General features: G+C 38.8%; 2 protein-coding genes across 2 annotated transcripts; both read right to left on the minus strand.

Annotated features, from left to right (window-relative positions):
• Positions 1-712: 712 nt before the first annotated feature.
• Positions 713-8,985, minus strand: LOC106626479 (uncharacterized). The gene is made up of 3 exons (XM_036366523.2): positions 8,822-8,985; positions 2,322-3,509; positions 713-2,202 (listed from the first exon to the last, which is right to left on the minus strand). The coding sequence occupies exons 2-3, from the start codon at positions 3,445-3,447 to the stop codon at positions 1,094-1,096; spliced, it is 2,235 nt and encodes a 744-aa protein (XP_036222416.2). The 5' UTR covers positions 3,448-3,509; positions 8,822-8,985; the 3' UTR covers positions 713-1,093.
• A 2,070-nt stretch (positions 8,986-11,055) lies between these two features.
• On the minus strand, positions 11,056-12,541 carry LOC106623125 (uncharacterized). The gene is made up of 2 exons (XM_014242519.3): positions 11,818-12,541; positions 11,056-11,754 (listed from the first exon to the last, which is right to left on the minus strand). The coding sequence occupies exons 1-2, from the start codon at positions 12,377-12,379 to the stop codon at positions 11,195-11,197; spliced, it is 1,122 nt and encodes a 373-aa protein (XP_014097994.2). The 5' UTR covers positions 12,380-12,541; the 3' UTR covers positions 11,056-11,194.
• Positions 12,542-12,795: the final 254 nt, after the last annotated feature.

The raw sequence follows: 12,795 nt of genomic DNA on the forward strand, positions 1-12,795 counted from the left end.
TGTAAATAAATATATGTGTATGTGTAGGTGAGGCTCGGTATTACCACCATGTTTATACTAAAAAATATCTTAGACAGTTTTGACAATGAGCGGGTTTTCACTTAGGGCTGGTCTATCTATCGTAAGATTGTAGGGATTCAATTTCGGAGCAGTTAAATTGAACAGCAGCTCTAAAGCACTCAGATCTGTCACCTCACAGTTTTATAATCTATGCTTCTATTAGATAAAACAGCATTAACACCGAAAAAGTCCAGATTACAATATACGATGTTGAAGGTGTTCGGCATACAGATTCTTTGCAAGATTTATGGTGCCTTATACTTTGACTGAGGGAATCCTTCCTATTAGTCGCTCTTAAAAGTAGCATTCTAAGATACTTAGTAAGTTCCGATTTCTACCCAATACCTTGATTTTTCGTGATCCTATAGAACTGAACCTAAATCTCGTCCCCAATATTGCCTTCCAGAGAAGAGTGGGATAGGGGCGAGATAGACGGGAACGCAGAGATAGGCACCGATACGGATCGATCCAAACTAGATAATAGAGATACCGCCTTCCCACTACCAAACCACTGTAGTGACTTCCAAGCGAAGATCGCAGCAATTAAAGAAAAGCTTCCTGTTTTGACAAAGAGTGTGCTCACAACAAGGAATATATGTAAATACAGTTTTAGAACCCGCCTAATAAAACTACAGACTGCTCTTGAATTTAAGATTTCATACTAAAACCATTACGCACATTTTATTAAAAATTATAAATTTAAATTATACATCGTTTTGTGATTAAAACATATGTATGTATGCACTAAACTTGAGTAAGAGACAAAAAATTTGTTATAAAGAAAAGAGTATTACAATTGTTCTTGAGTCATGACTGAAAATTTTAAAATTCAAAATATTCCGCTCACTTTCTGTTTCTTAAGAATTCCTTTTGTGACTTTACAGCTTTAGAACGACCGAATGGTATCTACTGAATTGAAAAATTCCTGCTATACTATATTTTTGGCTTTAATTCTGCCTTACTCACCGCCATACTTGCGAGACCACAGCTTGCATTTGATTTCTATACCGTTAGGTGGGTTGTTGTGGCAGCGTTAGTGCATGCAGTATGCCACTACCAATGTCAACAGCGTCGCAATACCAAAATTGGCGTAATTGCTTGCTGCACCGGCGCGTACCATGCCGGAGCTTTCGGCCAGCTCCACACTGGATACTGAGCGTCGAGCATAATAAGTGCCCGGCAATTTCATAATATCCGGCTGCCTGTTCGGGCTGAGCGGCGCCAAAGCGACCGAACCCTCTGGAACTACTACGGGTGTCAATGTGGTGAGTGGTGCCAATGGTACGCCAATTTCCGAATTGCTAATGGCAGCCGGTGCGATGACGGGAGCGACGGTTGTTGTTGTCGTTGGTGTTGTGGCGCTGCTAGCTGTGACCGCTGCAGCTTCCGTTGCATTCGTGGCTGCTGGTGCGGGTGTTGTCGCCTCTGCAGGTGGTGCCGGGTAGCAAGCTATCTTTTCTACTTCAATCGTTTTTGTATTATCTGCAGGATCTGGTTCAGGGACACGAACGGGTACACAAATAATGCCACCTGGTGCGGGCGGCTGTTCAGGTGCTATGCCAGGTACTACACCAGGTGCCGCATCAGGGGTTACGCCCGGTGCTGGAGCGGGTGCTGAGCCAGAATTAGCAGCATTGGGAACGGGAGCACCTGCAGCTTCGCCAGTGTTAGAAGCAGGTGCGGCATTGAGTGATGGAGCAACGGCAGCTGTGATCGCCGCCCCAGCAGCTGCACCGCCTACGGCAGCTGCTACATTACCACCATTATCGGTTGGAGCAGTACCGAAAGGTGCCAGCTGTGGTGTCCCTGGATTTGGTGCTGTAGGTTGCGCCATGTTGGGTTGTGGTGCGTAATTTTGTGGTGCCACTGCTTGCGGTGCGGCAGCAGGAGCTGCTGCATTGGTGGTGATGACAGTTGTACCGGAACCGGCATCCGTAGTTGTCACTGATCCTGGTGGTCCATTATTTATTATTATGATGCGATCGTCACCACCGCTGACAGGTGAGGCGCTACCGCCACCGCTATAACCACCACCGCTATAACCACCACCGCCGGGCACACGCTCAATTACTTTGGTTTGTGACGGTGTCAATGCGTAGCCGAGAAGAGCGCCTCCTAAAGCGCCGGCAGCCAGACCAGAACCTGTGTGAAAGAGTAAAGATTGAGAATAGTCGCAATAGAAAATAATGAAGGAGGCCTGAACACACAGAAGACACTAACTAGCAGAGTTAAATATTAATAAGAAATGTAACGATACTTACCGAATCCAAGACCGGATGAGGACTTAACCGGCGCCTGTGGATAGTAGGTTGCACCAGCCGGTAGCGACGAACCCGCCGGCAGGAAGGTTGCGCCAGCCGGCACTGCTGCCGCGGCCGGATAATAACTCGCGCCAGCAGGTACACCACCAGCTGAAGGGTAATAAGTGGCACCGGCAGGTACATGTCCTGCTGGGTGATAACTAGCTCCGGCTGGCAATGCGCCTGCTGAAGGATAATAGGTGGCACCGGCAGGCAAGCCACCAGGTGCATGATACGAAGAGCCAGCCGGATGATAAGTCGCGCCAGCCGGCAGAGAACCAGCTGAGTGATAAGTTGCACCCGCTGGTAAGTGCGATGGCGAATTGTAATACGTTGCACCTGCAGGTAAACTCTGTTGAGGATAACTAGATTGTACGCCCTGCACATTAGTACGCTGTATCGGTGTATATGCGCCACCTCCGAAGCCTGTTGAATTTGCTCTTGGCCTATATGTCTGCGCTGGTGTCATGGTGCCGCGATAGTTATTAGCGGCAGCCGGTGCGCTGGGATTGTATGTTTGTGCCGGTGTCATTGAGCCACGGTTGGCCGTATTTGTTGCGGCGGCATAATTCGGTGGCGGTGCATTTTGCCTGTAGACGGAGGATGAAGCGGGCGCCGAAGCTACCGGTGCCGTGGCTTTATAGGCTGGTGGTGGCTCATGTATATTAGTGCGCGCACCACCCGCTGGATTGGAGGGTGAGTATGCTGGTGGTGGACCTTGTGATTTGGGCACATTCCAACCGATAGGTGCTGACGTGGCGGCCGGACGTGATTGCGTATGGCTTGTTACAGAGCTCTGCGGTTTGGCGGGTGCCGAATAGGTGTTGCCACCATAACTGAGTTTGGTTGCATCCGAATGTGAGTAGGATGGACGCGATGCTGGAGCGGCTGAGTGTGAAGTGTAGCCACCGCCATGAGACTGACTATGCGTCTGCGATGACGTGCGACGTGGTGTGTACGAGCTGCTGCTGCTGCTGGAGCTGCGTCGACCGCCGCTGTAAACACGTTTTGCATCTGCAAACAGACAATTGGATAAAAGCAAGCAAACGATTGTGATGCAGTAAAGCCTCAGGTGTGACGGACTCATTTTGACGCGCCTTCAAATAGAGTACAGTGGGCGCTAAAATTCACTGTTGATTTTTACTGAAACTAGAAAAAGATGTAAACAAATCAGTGAGATGCGCTGCAAATGCTGTTTTACTAAAGGAATTTATAAAAATGTTGAAATGTATGTAGTCTTCTTTAGATAACTATGTAGTTTACATGGTGTTAATGAAATAAAGCAGTGAGTGTTAGCGGGGCGGGTTTGGATTAATTTACCTCTCTATGGTGTAATGCTATATAACTTTATAAAGCGGGAGATAAATTAGCTTTAAGACCTCGTTACCAAGCAACGAAGTTTCATAGCTCTCTATATAATGTAGAATTTATGCAAACAATTTTCGAAGAATCATTTGCACATTATCAATTAATTCTCAGAATTGATCAAGAAGATTTAAATTGAGTTTGATGCAATATAGCAAATAGCAGTAATTTTGCTTAGCAAATATCCACTTATTTCCATTGATAATATTTATATGTGGTATTAGGGTAGTACAACATTTTTTACATGTCATATTCAATTCTTATACTCTGAACAGGATATATTATATATTAAGTTCTGCCTAAGAATCGACTGTCTGTTTGCATATACGCGATCTGGTCTCTCAGTTTTTGAGATATTGTTCTGAAATTTTCCATAAGGTTTTTTCTCCCCAAGAAGCTGCTCATTTGTCGGAACCGCCAATATTAAACCACTATAGCATATGGCTGCCATACAAACTGAACGATCGGAATCAAGTGTTTGTATGAGTAACTTTTTAATTCGAAGAGATATCTTAACGAAAATTTACGTGGATTATTCTCTGCGGCAATGATGCAGCCACCGCGGAAATTGTTCAGATCAGACCACTATGTCATATAGCTGCCATACAAACTGAACGATCGGAATCAAGTACTTGTAAGAAATGTTTTGTATTTGTGATGGGTATTCTAGCTTCGCTGTTATTGAAACTAACTTTTTTCTGTGTATAGACTATTTGTGGCCCTTGCTCCCTCGCGTTGCCGTATTATATAATATAATATAATACACACATAGTATAGTTTAATATAGTACTATATAAGATTTTTTTTTAGTAAAAATTCCTTAAGTGAAATTACACAAAATTTTTTGCGTCGCTGCTACTTTCTAGAATTTTACAAAATTATCAGTAAATCTACAAAATATTACAAATTTTCTAAGTAGTCTCAATTACACAACAATTTTACAGCGTGCAGTGCTACAACAATACAGTTTCATGTATATATGTATATGTATAACTGTTGGTATACGTGCACTTCCCTTGTGCTTACAATTTATTTAGTTGTCACTTGTCAGTCATAATTAAGATGAGTGCTTTCGAAAACAAATAGGCCGCGGCTCAATGAGTATTTGCGTACGAAATGTGCGCGCCGGAATTCGCTGGTGCCAGCAATTTACTAAATTATGCTTTTGGTTTGTATTTTATTTACGTACATATACAATATTTGTAACTAAAGTTGTCACCTAGTATCGCGCAGATAAGCGTCTACATCTATAATATTATATCAACTGTTAGTGTGTGTGTGTATGTGTATATTTGGCTGCATTTGGTTGATGAAAAGTGGCTCAGCGCTAAATTTAGTTAGTTGTAGTAAACAAAAGTATTAATAAAATGCAATTATAGTGTTTATATGTGTGTGTAAGCGTTCTACAACATGGCATATATACACACGCATAATCAGGGTTATTTATTTTCAGTTGATTTTCGAACAAATAATTTCTTTAACTTTCGTGTCGGCGCATCACTTTCATATTATTGAGTTAAAAGTTTGATATCAAAGCACAAACGACAGGCATTCAACCATAAACAATTGTACTGCAGAATTGCAACACAATAACTTATTATTCATCATTCACAAAAGCAGCAACAAGCAGTTCATGCGTCACAGATGAATCATTCAGCTGGTAGTGCTATATACTCGTATGAGTAAAAAACAATAAAACCAAATACTTTCGTTTGAAACATATATTTTGCGCGCATAAATTATAGCGAAATAAATATTTTGCTATAAATTTGCTTTATAAGGAAATATTTAAGTACAGCTTTAAGCCGTTGCGTAACGTAATTACAAGCACATTGAAAACCATTAAGCAAACATACCATATTTATACATGCATACAAACATAAATACATATATTCATATCTTTATATATATTGTATATATTTATGCGCATCTCCCACGTGAGAAAGCAAAAATTAATTCCCCATTTTAATTATATTAAGTTTGCATCATATGCTCGTGCACACCGCATTTATTGGCAAGCTGCCTATCGGCCTCTTTGTCGATCAGCGAGTTTGTCTGTCTGCCGGTGTCTATCAGCCAACCACTCTTGTGCACTTGAAGTTACACTCGAGTGGTTAGTTAAATGTGTCAGTGATTAATGAGACTGTGGTGGATAACACGAGTTGTTACGAGTGCCTACTCAAAGTAAGCAGGTGAGAGACTTCAATCGAAAGCTGTCAATTGTACAGCGCTAAAAGAAGTTATGCAAAATGAGGAAACAACAACAACACAACTACATACTTTTGTATGTTTTTGTGAAAAAATTTGTTATTAAATAGCATGCCGGAGGATATTACAAGAAAAAAATTAAAATATAGGAGAGAAAATAAATTAAAATACCAATATGTATGTAAGAGTTAAGACTCTCTACTGATTATGTTTAATAAAATTAACGAATGTATTTGGAATTTTTGAGCTGTGAATTTCTAAATTTGTATAAATGTATGGTATTTTAATATATTTTAGGTTAAAGTTGAATATTTTGACATCTCTATATGACTCTGTATGACGTGTTCGTTTCGCCACTACTCTGTATACAAATGCGAGTATAGCTAGTACAGTATTACAGTGGTACTACTCGTATAGTATTTGTCTTCGATTCGCCAAGCGTTAGAGAGTAGCGAATCGAACAAACTATAGCAGATGTTTAAGCAAACGGACAGCACTTGTGGTGCAACCCTGCGCTAGTATAACTTCTAATGCATGTGCTTATGATTCTTTCTTAGTGGAGAAACTCTTTGTTTAGTGTTAAAAAATGTTTCAGTAACGCCTTAGCTATGCTTTCTATAAATTACTACAATTCACTTTAAGTCTTTAGTTTTAAAAATTCAAGAAAAAAATTTATTTGTATTTTCATTTGTCATTTAAACCATTAACAATAATAAAATTTATCTAAAATGTGTAAAAGAAACCTCTGTAGTATTGAAATTGCTGCAATACCACTTTAATGAGACAATAGCAGAAGTGTGTAGAGAAATGGCGAATCGAACAGCGCTAGTGCTTGCGAAACAAACAACAAGGCTTTACAGTTGAATTCAGCACGAGAGCGTATGCGAATATCTCATAAAAGTGGTTTACGATTTTAGTATTTGGTCCAGTTTCTTGTGTTTATTTCATTTGCTTGTTCGAAGACAGCTATTATTTCCAAATTTTTCACTTAAAATTTCAGTATTGACTATGAAATAGACTTTTGCAAATTTTGCAATGCAAAAATTGTTTGAAAAGCAATTCTGACATTTTTATATAGAATTTCAGCTTTTACTGTTCGTTTCTTCAATTAAGCACAAAATTGCTGATAATAATACCTTAAGCGCCTTGAAATTATTCACTTTAAATAAGACAACAGCAAGATACGCTTATCACTGCGCAAGATCAAATGTCAATTTGGAATATCGCTGCGACTTCTACTGAAATGTACATGAGTGTTGGTTTTCCAAATAATAAAATAAAAAATAATAAATTTATGAGTAGAAATAAGTGAACTAAACAAATAAACGTGTGAGTTACCACAAAAATAATAAATAAATAAACAAAATTTAATAATAATAAACTTATCTATGGTGATGGTAACTACTTATGCCTCATTGGTGCTCGATTATATTATATTTACAACAGTATGATTTTAACAAGGAAGGGCTCGAAAATTCATGCGTTCTTTTCTATTTAATTACAGGTTCTGTGTGGAAAAAATTAGTATTATATACTACTAGCGAGTTCAGTTTTTAGCAGAAGTTTAAGATTATTCGTTTTAATGAAGCCACGATTTGCAATTTTTAATGAGCTGACATCTTTTTTGTCACATATTTTTACTACTCACTTTAGAATTCAAACTGGTTTTGGCTCGATATAAGGAAATTTCGAATCCGCGGTGGGACCAACCCAGTTTCATACCATTTTTGAATACCAGACAAGAAAAAATGTTAAACTTTCATGCAGCGAAGCTATAATACCCTACACAGGTGCATTTATATAGCCTAAAGGGGTATAATAAGAAATTTATCTTGATTTCGATTCGATCTGAATAATTTTGTTGCAGATTTTAGCATTGCCTTGGGTAATAATCCATGTCGAATTTCATGTATATATTATATCTCGTCTAATAAGAGAGCTTTCCTGACAACCCCTTGATTTCGATCGTTAAGTTTGTATGACAGCTGTAAGCTATAATTGTCAGATATTGGCGGTGCCGACATATAAGCAGCTGCGTGGTGAGAAAAGCACGTGTGCAAAATTTCTAATCGATATCTCAAAAACTGGGGGAGCACTCGCATATATACACCCACTAGTAGTTGGCTAAATCGATGCAGCTCGTCAGGCTAATCGTTTATACGAGTATATAAACTTTATAGCGTTTCTGCCGTTTCTGGGTATTAAAAATTTCGTGGCCAACCTAATATACCCTGTTCAGTGTATAAATAACAAATTCCGTTCGTTCTCATTTCAATGACCAGTGGCTGTATATATGTATGTACAACTATGCGGCTCAGTTCATTTGTAATTTAAATTTACGCAAATTCACTAGCAATTTGTAAACAAATGTACATATATATAAAATTATATATATTTTTATAATTATACACATTTTAATTTTTATTTTTTTTTTGTGATTTAGTCATGCGAACCGTTTTGAAAATGATCGGCGCGCTATTCATTTACAAATTTCTAAGTACTTGCTTTCAGTAATGGTTTTTAGAGTGACGTTTTACAAAAACATATTTAAGTTTGTACTGAAATATTCTGGGAAATAATTATATATGCGCGGAGTATACATATAGGCACTGCTAAAATTCAAAACAGTGCATAAATTGAGTTGATCGAGCTAATATTTTATTAATTTTTTAATGAGTTTTTTATGCATTTTTTCTTTTTTCAAATAACACATGCCTTAATTTATTTGACCTTCGGCGAACTGTATATAAAATACACTTGCAATAGTACTGTATATCGAGAAATTATATTCACATTATATTATTGCGCTTAGTGACATATTTCTGTAGCGAAAACCGGTAGTTTTCAAATTTATGCAAAAATCAATGAAATGCGCTGCGTACACTTACATGAAACACGATTCACTTGTTGTTTGTATTTTTGTTCGGTGTCTATAAAAATCTGCGCTTCAAGCACGCTGCGCACTTGCGACAAGTTTTGTTGCTTTCTGTTTAGTGTTTTTGTGTTCGCGCTGTTCAAAGCTTGCGAGTAAACTAAACTTGATATGTTTGCGCGCAGTTGCTGTTGGGGGACCCACAGCTCTATTCAGTTTAGCGTGTACGTACCGACATACGGACATATGCACATGCATACATATATATATGCTGTGCACGTTTGTATGTAATTAGATGATGGTATGCGTTTATTTTCATTGAGGCGATTCTGTTTTCATTGTTATTATTATTTGTTAGTTGTTGCTTTTAGCATATGAAATCAGCTTAGCCGTTGTGCGCGTATGATAATGGTGTGTGTATGCGCAGGCATCAATTTATGGCAGTTGCAAGCGCCGGCTGGCACAAACGTCAAAGCGGTAGCAAAACAAAACACCAGATGAGTCGCACATGCAGAGTTGCAAGTGACCATATCATATCAATAAATGCAGTGTATTTAGTAGTTCGTCAAGCATTTGTTGAAAAAAAAAGAAAAGAGAGAGCGAATGCCGAGAGCTAGTGAAGCGGAGAGAGCGCAACTGATTTCTGAGTAATATCTGCTAGTTTTGTGTAAGAAATTTTCTCAGTATTCGCATTATTTTAGCTGCTTTTAGCAGTAAAGTAACTGAACTAATGATCAGCTGTAAAAATAGTGAAAAATGTGTTTTAGTGAACAATATTAGTTACAAGTTTATTTATTTTTTCAGAAAAACTGACAAGGAGGATCGCTAAGAAAATAATTAAAAAAAGTTCTAATAAAATTGTTCAAACAACTTTTTTTATAAGCACTGTCTAATCGCTCTTTTACTGTAGATTTAAGCGCGTCTTCTACTGTAGAATTTCAAAAAAATCTATTTATTTTAATATATTCAAAATTTAACTATTTAGGAATATGTCTACGCGCGGAATTTCGAAAATTAAAATTATTTTCGAAGATATAGACATTTTACTGACCCGGCCTCCAAATTGGTTCGACTGGGTCTAATCGAACAAAAGACTTTACGCGAAACTTTAAATGCGTTTTTTAATACGATATCCACGATTTGTTGAGTTTTGCTCGACCGATTTACTTAAAATATTTTGTATGAGCGTCTTTCGAGTATGAACTAGCCTCATCCCCAAATTAAAAATTTTAAATAATCTTTCTGTTCATTTCAGTTGACTAGGGCGGTTGAAATCATGGGCATGCTCATCTGCCAATTTTTTGAGACACCCCACTTTATCCGCTGCCAGTATGTTTAATTAAAATTTTGTTTTTTTTTAATTTTCTGTACTCTTGTAACATTATTGAGTATTATATTGAATATTTTTTACGACACTTTAAAAATGACCTAAAAAACGTTAATTTCGGTTACACGAAAGCTATAATACTCTTTAAAGATGCAGTTTTGATCGGTCAGTTTGAGTCGCAGCTATATGTTATAAGGGTCCGATTTAAACAATATGTTCGGACATTATAGTGATGCTTTCAACAAAAACCCATGCAAATTTTCTTGAAGATACTTCATGATAATACCTTGTGAAATCTAAAAAATTCCTATACAATGACCTTCGAATTCGATCGGACAGTTCTATGGCTGCTATATACAATAATTGTTTGATCTGAACAATTTCTTTGCAGATTAAATCGCTGCTATGTATAATGATCTATCCCAAATATCGAGCAGATACCTTGTCAAATGAAATAAGTGTTTCATACAAGAACTCGAGTTTGATCGGTCAGTTTGTACAGCAGCTATATGCTATGGCAGTCCAATATCTTTGTCCAAATTCTTTGGAAGAAAAAGACGTGTGCAAAATTTGAGAACGATATCTCAAAAACTGAGTAACGAGTTCTCCTATAGGCAGACAGATGAACCTATGGTCTATTGTGCCCTATCATTTATACAATAAAAGTATATCCATTTTATAGGGCCTCCGATATTTCCTAGGGGTTCAAACTTCGTGGTAAAATTAATATACTCTGTTCAGGGTATAAAAATAAAGAAAAGCCATAATGTAGTGGCACCATACTCCGGAAGAATACATTTTAGGGTAAGAAAGCCACCACCAAAGTTTTCTATGCTTTGCGTAGAAAAATGTTTTTGTTTTTGCAAAAAGTTTTTGAAAACGGTTTTATTTATTTCATTTAAAGTTTCAGTGAAATATAAGTGTAGTATTAAAAAATCTCCTTTTATTATTCCCAGTAAAATTGAAAAATGTTGGCAATCAAAACTTTACAAAGAGGACCATAGATACGACTATAGATTATATATACGAGTACGCTACTTGCTTAAACCAAAAACCAAATGTTTAAGTTAAGGCAGCTTTGGCGGTTGTCGATACATCAACACTAATATCACCCGCGATCGGTCCCATGGAAGTGGTCGGTGGTGCAGGTGGCGCTGGTGGAGCTGGGAAGCAAATTGTTTTCTGCACAACAATAACATTTTCCGGTTTCGCCGGATCGGTTTCATTAAAGCTCCATGGCATACAGATAATGCCATTGGTGGGCGGTGTTGCAGGCGGTGGCGCTGTGACTGTTGGAAGTTCGAATGTTGCGTTATCTGCGGTAAGCTTCTGAGCGCTGACGATGGGAGGATTTTTAAATATAGGCTCGGAGGATGTTACGCCATTTGGGATCAGTGTATTATTGAGCGGTGCCAGAGCTATTTCAGAGTCAGTGGGCCAATAGTGTGGCTGCTCTGTGGAATGGGCTACAACTGTTGGATTCATATGGTTGTACATGGTAGTAATTGACGTTTGCGTCTGATTGTTGGGCTGCTGTTGTGGCTGTTGTTCATAGTGGTGGTGGTGACGACGGCGTACAATAGTGCGGCCCAAAAGATAACCCAAATCAAAAGCTGTTGAATCTATAAAGAATACGAGTGTGTATATAAATTAAAAACAGTAAATGTGTTTCCTCAACTAATTACCATCAGTATTGGTGTGTCTCGGTGGCTGTGCGTAGTACACGGCATTGACCGGAATGCTGGACGGTTGCGTAACGTAGACATGACCAGGTGCCAATTGATGGCCACCCCAGTTGTGGGATATATGAGGATTGGCAGCATAAGTATGGTGTTGCGAAACGCCCGTACCTAAGCTATGCCAATTGTGCGTGTTATGTCGACTCTGTTTGCCAGAAGTGCTGTGACTGTTGTGATTGACGTGTGAATCCGTGTGCGTTGGACTCTTGTGGGTGCTCGTGCTTTTGTGATGCTTACTACGGTGGCGCGATCGATGCTTTGCAAACTGTTCATTCACACCTTCAGCGGCAAACATAGAGTTCGTGTAAATGGTGTGCACTGGCGAGCTGCTGAGAATTTTCCGTCGCGAGCCACCATTACCTGAGGAGGTATGCTTCTTATGCGAGCGCCTGTAAAATGTGGAGCCTAATGAACCGCCACGGCCGCGGCCACCACCTCGTGCCTCCGTGATGACAACAGTCGCACACAGTGTAAAAATCGCTAGAAGGCAAATTAATTTGACTGACATTGTAAATGTTCTAATGCAAAAAATCTGAATGAAAGTGCGCTTGTGTCTAAAGCGTCGTTTCGTTTCGATTATTTTAGTGTGACACAAGGCTTTCCGACTGCAGCGCTGTTCAACCGTAAGAGCCGACGTTTAGAATTTGACTACGGCCGAAATTTGTCTGAGAAGATATGAAGTTCAAATTAAGGCTGCTAGAAGCTGAGCTATATTCGGCCGTTCGAGCTAGCCACTAAATTTTGAATGAAGAATTTAATAAGTTTTGCTGTGAAATACTAAATATGCGCTCACTTGCTGCTTTATGTGTCAGTTTCAGTTCCCGCTAATTATTTGCTCAAGCGTTTTAATTTGATTAAGGGTTTGAGATAAAAAGTATAAACAAAATTACATTTACTGCTGCATTTATATTATCTCAGCATAAT

This window comes from Bactrocera oleae, chromosome 3 (assembly GCF_042242935.1).
Source record: "Bactrocera oleae isolate idBacOlea1 chromosome 3, idBacOlea1, whole genome shotgun sequence".
NCBI lineage: Eukaryota > Metazoa > Arthropoda > Insecta > Diptera > Tephritidae > Bactrocera > Bactrocera oleae.

Excerpts from the sequence above, each read along its gene's own strand:
- LOC106626479 (XM_036366523.2), bottom strand. The coding sequence starts at position 3,447 with ATGAGTCCGTCACACCTGAGGCTTTACTGCATCACAATCGTTTGCTTG. Across the intron at positions 2,203-2,321 it reads CTCATCCGGTCTTGGATTCG|GTTCTGGTCTGGCTGCCGGC; the intron begins GTAAGTATCGTT and ends TCTTTCACACAG.
- LOC106623125 (XM_014242519.3), bottom strand. The coding sequence starts at position 12,379 with ATGTCAGTCAAATTAATTTGCCTTCTAGCGATTTTTACACTGTGTGCG. Across the intron at positions 11,755-11,817 it reads GAGACACACCAATACTGATG|ATTCAACAGCTTTTGATTTG; the intron begins GTAATTAGTTGA and ends TATTCTTTATAG.